Genomic DNA, 7637 nt, shown 5'->3' with positions numbered 1-7637 from the left:
GACAAAAATATCTAATATAAAATTTTTTTAAAGATCTATTTGTACGTATACTCTATTTTTAGTATTGGAATTCACAGTAAAATTATTGTTCATCGGAATGACTCTTCCTAAAAAGAGACTATCTTTTTAACCCTTAAATAAAAATCTTGATTCAAAGTAAATTAATTTTTAATTTAATCTTGTCATATTAGATGATACGTGCTACAAATGTTCGTGATATGAAGAGTTCAAGAGTTATTTAGAAGATATTTTAGTTTACATTTTTAGAATATTTTATTTAATGTATTTTGATTTTGTTTATTTAATTACTAGATTGGGCCTTATGTTTATGGGCTTTAGGGTTTTCTTTGTTTTAACCTAATAAGAGGTTATAAATACCTCTTTAGCTATTGTAGTCGTAGAATAGAATTTTTAGAGGTTTGAAAACCCCTTTTTGGTTTCGTGATGAAACCATGGTGTGGACAATTGAGGTTGAGGAGTCCCTCTCTTGTTACATCGGGGAATTGAATAGAAGGTTGAGGAGTCCCTTCGATTCAATTTCCAAACTATGGCGTTGACAAGTTAGGTTGAGGAGTCCCTTTCTTGTTGCGTCAAGAAATTGGATAGAAAGTAGAGTGATTCTCTTTGTACTCAATTTCAACTTATCTTTTTTGTTCTTATTTTAATTTCAATATATCTTTTTATTCCGTTTGAATCCTTATTTTCTTATTTATCTTTTATTTCCGTATCATTAGAAGATATTATGGAAAAAAAATTCCATGGGCAAACAATTTGAAATTAAAGAAAAAGTTTTTAACAATGGATGATATCATGAAACTATTTCAGTAAATTAAAATATTATCTTCCTTATTTTTTCGAAATGTGTTCCATCTCAACTCTTGTTTTATCTTGTTCTATTGTGTCTGGTAGAAACAAAAACAAAAATGTTGGCTTAAAAACTATCAGCATGCAGCGGTAATTGGGTTAGACCAAATACGAAGACTAGTGTAGTGTAGTTGACGAAGGGTAATCCTTATCCACATTAAATCTTTTATATATTCAGTAAAATTAATTATTAAAATTAATTATTAATATATAATACATATTAAAATATAAAATATATATTAAAAATAAATTTAATTATATATTTTATATATAAATATATAATAATTATTTTTTAAAATACAAATAACATTTTTAATAATAATTTTTAGTATAATTATGATACAAAAATTATAATATTTTAAAAATACAACTAAAAAGTTTAAATAGTTTAAATTTATCTTATTTAATATTTATCTATTGCAAAGTATATTATATAAAATAAAAAATAATAAATTTTGACAATTTTTTATTGATATTTAATTTTGTTACCTAACATTTTTGTATCCATATATATCCACCACTTATTATTAATTATTAGTGGGACCTCCGCAGGAAGGAACCATGCAGTTTCCTTCGATCCCACTATGTAGCAAAGTTGCGTAATCTTTGTCGAGACATCTATTTTATCTATATATCTATATATATAGGGACGATTGCTTTTCTGGTCAGGAATGCAATTTGTAGCTAATAGTCTCCTCAAAGTAAAGCTCTAGTTTAGTTTCTTTAATTCCAAGTTATATGGCAACAGCCGAGAGTAGTAGAAGAATTCTGAAACCATCCAAGTGGTTCTCCAAGAAAAGTAGTAGTAGCCTCCACCGAACATCATTAACGGCGCTAAACCTAAGCACAACTCCAACTACTACTAGAGACACAGAAAATGAAGCCATGAGGGAGGTTTTCCGTCACTTTGATGCTAACGGAGATGGAAAAATCTCTGCCTTTGAGCTCAGGTCCTATTTCGGATCCATTGGAGACTACTTGTCCCCCGACGAAGCTCAAGGGCTCATCCAAGACCTGGACTCCGATGGCGACCATTTGTTGGACTTTGAGGATTTCATGAAGCTCATGAGCATGAACAACGATGATGATCTGAGGAAAGCTTTTGAGATGTTCGCGTGGGAGAAGGAAAACACGGAGGTTTCATCGTCATCGTCAGGTAGTATCACCCCGAAGGGTTTGCAACGGATGCTGCAGCGACTTGGTCTTGAAAGCTCATATGATGATTGCGTCGCCATGATTGCTGCCTTCGACACTGATCATAACGGTGTCCTTGATTTCAACGAGTTTCACCACATGATGATGATATCCTAATTAATTACTTTTTCGTCTTACATCATCACTCTTCTGTTCTCATCGCCCTTTTATCGTTATATGTGTGTAAATACTAAATATGGAGGCCAGTGAATAATAATAGCTCAAAATATATATATACCCCATATGATTTCAATTATATATATATGCGTGTATATATGTCTCTATGTATTTATGTAAAAATTAAATAAACACCTATATATGTCCTTTATTTTGTACAATATAATCATAAATGGAGGCTAGTGGTTTTTACATGCAAATAACATTTTTATCATAAATTTTATACCTTACTTTTACCTACCAAAATAAACTAGGACAAATTAGAAATTAATGATTAAATATTTATTTATTTTTCTGAATTAAAACGAAATGTTTCATAGAGTCTATATTTTCCATTCATATATAACGACAAAAATGTGAAAGTACTATACTACAACTTTCTTCTAGTTAGATAGAAGACCTTGGTCCTTTAATTCCATTAACATAGTTCGTTATTGCTCAAATTTAGCTAACAGTGGTAATTGAAGTTAAGCGTAGCTAATTTACACTATAATACCTAGTTAGGCGAGCCTGACCTTCCCCAATTACTATTCATGGCTCTGTCTCTCACATCCGACATTCCTTTGGCCGTTGCTTCGCACAACAGCTTCAACAAACTTGGAGCAATTCCTCACCACCCTAACTTATATATATAATCAATTCCTTATGCTACTATATGTACTACTCCAAATAAAACTAGCAAACATTTTAAGATATTCCCTACTTCTCCTTCTCCTAAACATATTCATTATATCCAACACACAATCAACATGGCTACTATCCTTTTGGCCATTGTGATTGCCACCCTTTTCACTGCAAACCCTATTTCTTGCGCCAAGCAATCCAAAATAACTGGCATGAAAATGAATGTGATTGATCAATGTTGGAGATTGAATCCCCAATGGAGGAGCCATCGATCGCAACTCGCCAACTGCTCCATTGGCTATGCGGGCAAGATGATGAACAACATTGGCAATGACCTCGTCTATTATGAAGTTACTGACCCTAGTGATGACCCCATAAACCCTAAGCCTGGTACCTTGCGATATGGAGCTTCTATGATTCAACAAAAAGTTTGGATTACATTTAAAAGCGACATGAAAATCACATTGGCCAAACCCCTTCTCATTAGTAGCTTTACCGCCATTGATGGTCGTGGCACCAATGTCCACGTTGCTAATAATGCATGCTTCATGATCTTTAAGGTAATTAACCAACCAAAGCCAGCCATTAATTTAATTGACATGCATTCATCAAGGCTTAATTAATTATTTTGTGTTTTTTCGAAGGCAACGAATGTAATAATCCACAGCATTCGAATCCATCATTGTAAATCACAAGCTCCTGGGTTGGTGGTGGGTCCAAATGGAAAGGTAATTTCATTGGGTCAAGTTGATGGCGATGCAATCAGACTAGTCACTGCCTCAAAGATTTGGATTGATCATAATACACTTCATGATTGCGAAGATGGTCTTCTTGATGTTACACGAGGTTCCACTGATGTCACTATCTCTAACAACTGGTTCCGAAACCAAGATAAGGTTATGCTTCTTGGCCATGACGATGGATATATTAGAGACCGGAACATGAAAGTTACCGTTGTCTACAATCATTTTGGACCGAATTGCAACCAACGCATGCCAAGGTAATTAAGTACATAATTAATAAGATGAATAATATATATATATATAAAATATATAAGATCATATCGATTAATTAATTTGTAATAAAATAGGATCCGTCATGGATATGCACATGTAGCGAACAATCTTTACCAGGGATGGATGCAATATGCTATTGGTGGAAGCAAAGAACCCAGTCTCAAAAGCCAATCTAACCTCTTCATAGCACCCAAATCCGGGAACAAGGAGGTAAATAATTAGTTCTAGTAAGTTCAATTCAATTTACAAGATAAGCAATAATAAATTACTGTGTGTTGTAAGTGCAGGTGACATGGAGAAAAGGCAGTAACGAAAATGGGGACAGATGGGAATTCCATTCAGTAGGGGATGTTTTTGAAAATGGAGCGTCTTTCACGGCAACAGAAGGAGGACGTGTGCCAAAACCCAATTATAGTGAGGAACAACGTTTTAAGGTTCTTGATGCTAAGTCTGTTAGATTTTTGACAAAATCCTCTGGCGTACTACGATGCACCAACAAAAAATCTATTTGCTAAATTACTCTCTGTAATTTACCTCACATTACCAACAACAAATCTATTTGCTGAATTCCTCTCTGAAATGTATTCAATGAGCCTTGTGAGTTATGATGAATTGAGGACTAATTTATAAGTACCTTATAATTTACATATATTACGGAAGAGAAATGTACTCAATTACTTAATGCTATAAAGTGATTAGACCCACTTTTTTAACTGATTATATTAAAGGAAAAGTATAGGTAACAATGAAAATACTAAATAATATGAATAATAGATATATCAAATGTTCATTTCATAAAGTGTACGAATGGTTATTCTAATATTAAGATTTAGATGGATAATTTAAAAGTGTAGTGTGTTTTTATTTAATTAGTAATTATTTATATTAATCAAAAAAATTATTGGTTACCTAGCATAATTTTTATATTAAATATATTAAGGATCAATGACAATGCCTCATTGTTTTGGGATCTGAATTGTGATTTCCTTTTCTTTTAAATAGTTGCCCAACTGCTATAAGGGAGCAAACCATGGACTGCCTGACAGGTAATTTAGCAATGGCAATTTTTTTTTTTGGACTTGGAGCAATGGCAAATTAAAGTGTTCTTGTGGCCTAACCGAAATAGTTTGCCAAGTTGGGCCATATATAATAAGTCTTAGCTAGCTCCGGAAAGGCTTTAGAAATATTTTTCTTGTTTATAATATTGCTTTAGGTATTTCATCCTAATATAGGCGTTGTAATTTGGCCATCACAACCTATAATTCGAAGATGCCAGTGAGTAATAGTTCAAATAGTATAGTCTCTCCATACTCAATTAAAAGGTTGTGGATTCGAGTCTCATATCTTTAGTAAAAAAAAAAAAAAATCTATAATTCGAAGATTAAGTTGAAAAAAAGTATTAGAATTTTTATGATTTATAAATAACTACCACTAATATTATTACGCATAATTTGATCGTTATATTTATAATTCGTCGGTTATATTTTATAATTTATGGAAATAGTCAAAATAAACTTTAAAACTTCTAGCATAATATCACTGATCTTTACACATGTATTTACTAATATCTCAAAGAATCAATCAAAGATCAATTGAAAAAATCAACATTATATTTAGTAGTTGTTATTGAAATTGTTACATATAATTTAAAAACTGAATTACACCACATAATGATTATACCATTAGATGATAGTCTATATATAAGGTAAATAAAATAGAAAATAAAAGATATTTAAAAATCTAATACTCATTTAAGTCACTCTCATTTTTTTTTAAATTATTGTTAACTTAGCATCGAAGCACTTTTTACAAATATTTATCCCGTCTAATATTTATTGGAGTCTGGTGTATACTTTTTTTATGAAATAGACAGGACGACATCTCTCTCCTTAATGTAACGAGATATACTTTAAATGTACTACAAAAACATCCATTTTGTAGAAGATAGGAGTGAAAGTGTGTCGGGCTATTCGACAAAGGTTCGTGACTCGGCTTATTTTATTATATAAGTCAAGTTTGAGTTTTTTGTAAAATTTATTAGTTAAAAAATTAAATTGTAGTTTAAAAAAAATTCTACAAAGTTGGTTGGACCGACTCGTCAAAATATTTTTTTATAAAAATAAATTATTCTTATCTTAAACTTTCAACTATTAACACTCGTCAAATTATTTAACTTTAAACAAGTTGGATTTAAATTCGAAAAGAAAAACACATAAAAAATAATATAGTTAGACTTAAATTACCTATTTATAATATAGATTAAATTTGTTAAAGCTAAAGTTTAGTTCAGCTCAATATATTTTTACTTTTAGGAGAAGGCAATAAAAATAGTATTGCTCGACTCAATTATGAGAACCAAATGCATAGATGTATCTTGTTCTTTGTGTTTTATTTGTAGTGTTTTATTTTGTCTTATTTTAAAAACTAAATGCATCATAAATATGTGCGAATTGCATGCTATGCGAAACAGCGAAAGTGGATGGAACGCGGAAAGCCATACTTGCAAGCTCCCAAGGTATATTATTGCGGTGTATTTATACATACGCGTCTCTTTGACAAATTGGATGGAATGGTTGTCGCATTCTCTTACGTTTTTTAAGTACTGTTATTGATTTTGACTATGAAGCCAAGAACCTAAGTGTAGTATACGTACCGCTGTGAACTTTACTACATATCAATCATTCAAGTGTGAACTGAGGTAGCGTGAGAACGAGAGATTAGAATTTAGACATAATTAAATATTATAAAAGACATAAATTTAAGCGTTAAATTTAAAAATTAGTTAATATATAAAATTATATTAGACTTTTAAATTTTAAAAATTACAAATTAATTTTGAAAAATTTTACCTTAGATACTTTCAAAAGTATTTCGATCTTTTAAAAGCTATAAATATAAAAATATGGTCCTTTTTATTTACTAAACACAAAATGAAGAGTTTGTATTTTTAAAAGTTAAAGTACAAGTATCTCTTCAAAAAATTTTATCAAACTAAGTCTTAGTATTGTGTTTGATAAAATTTTAATAGATTTTGTTAGGTAGACAATGGTTTTTGTGAACAATGTGAATAATGGATTCTAAAATTGGCCCAATAAAGTAAAAACACACTACACTCTAAATTACTCACCTAAATCTTAATATTAAGATAACCATCCGCATACCTAGTGAATTAAACATCCGATACATCTATTATTCATATTGTTTACTATTTTCATTGTCTACTTATACTTTTCCATTTTTAGTAGTAAAAGTATTAGAAAAAAAAAAGGATTTTGCTAAGTAGACAATGATTTTCATGAACAATGTGAACAATGAGTTCTAGAATTGACTCAATAAAATAAAAAAAACACTTCATTCTCAAATTATCCTCTAAATCCTAACATTAGGATAACTATCTGCACACCTAATGAATTGAACATCCACCCATTATTAATTTTGCATGAGTAAATCGAATCTTGTTTGTAAGTCTTAATTTCAGTTTTTTTTACACGACTTAATTAACGACTTTGCAATGAAGTTGACCAGTTGACCGGTTGACAAATAGATAATGTTGTAGTGTTGCCCTTCCTCACTCACGATTTTTTCACTTAAAAACATATATAAAATCATGCTCACAGGGAATTTGCTTCGAAGTGGCACAAATATTAATAAATAGCTAGGATGATTCATTAACATATTAGATTAGTTTGAATTTTAATATGGAATAAATAGTGTTGGAGAACTATTATATGTTCTTTACAAGATATCTCCAATAAAATAACA

At 30.6% G+C, this 7637-nt stretch overlaps 2 protein-coding genes across 2 annotated transcripts; both read left to right on the top strand.

Moving 5' to 3' along the window:
* On the top strand, positions 1509–2390 carry LOC107641683 (probable calcium-binding protein CML41). The gene has a single exon (XM_016345156.2). It carries the CDS (start codon positions 1603–1605, stop codon positions 2173–2175), a length of 573 nt encoding a protein of 190 aa, XP_016200642.1. The 5' UTR covers positions 1509–1602; the 3' UTR covers positions 2176–2390.
* On the top strand, positions 2663–4733 carry LOC107641682 (probable pectate lyase 4). Its single transcript, XM_016345155.2, has 4 exons — positions 2663–3419; positions 3504–3859; positions 3950–4085; positions 4163–4733. The coding sequence occupies exons 1-4, from the start codon at positions 2985–2987 to the stop codon at positions 4388–4390; spliced, it is 1155 nt and encodes a 384-aa protein (XP_016200641.2). The 5' UTR covers positions 2663–2984; the 3' UTR covers positions 4391–4733.

Source organism: Arachis ipaensis, chromosome B05 (genome assembly GCF_000816755.2).
Source record: "Arachis ipaensis cultivar K30076 chromosome B05, Araip1.1, whole genome shotgun sequence".
NCBI lineage: Eukaryota > Viridiplantae > Streptophyta > Magnoliopsida > Fabales > Fabaceae > Arachis > Arachis ipaensis.
Note: the sequence above shows the minus strand (reverse complement) of the source record. Positions and strands in the feature narration are given on the sequence as shown.

Coding starts and splice junctions, on each gene's coding strand:
- LOC107641683 (XM_016345156.2), top strand. CDS start 1,603: ATGGCAACAGCCGAGAGTAGTAGAAGAATTCTGAAACCATCCAAGTGG.
- LOC107641682 (XM_016345155.2), top strand. CDS start 2,985: ATGGCTACTATCCTTTTGGCCATTGTGATTGCCACCCTTTTCACTGCA. Junction 3,420..3,503: donor CATGCTTCATGATCTTTAAG/GTAATTAACCAA, acceptor GTTTTTTCGAAG/GCAACGAATGTAATAATCCA. Junction 4,086..4,162: donor CCAAATCCGGGAACAAGGAG/GTAAATAATTAG, acceptor TTGTAAGTGCAG/GTGACATGGAGAAAAGGCAG.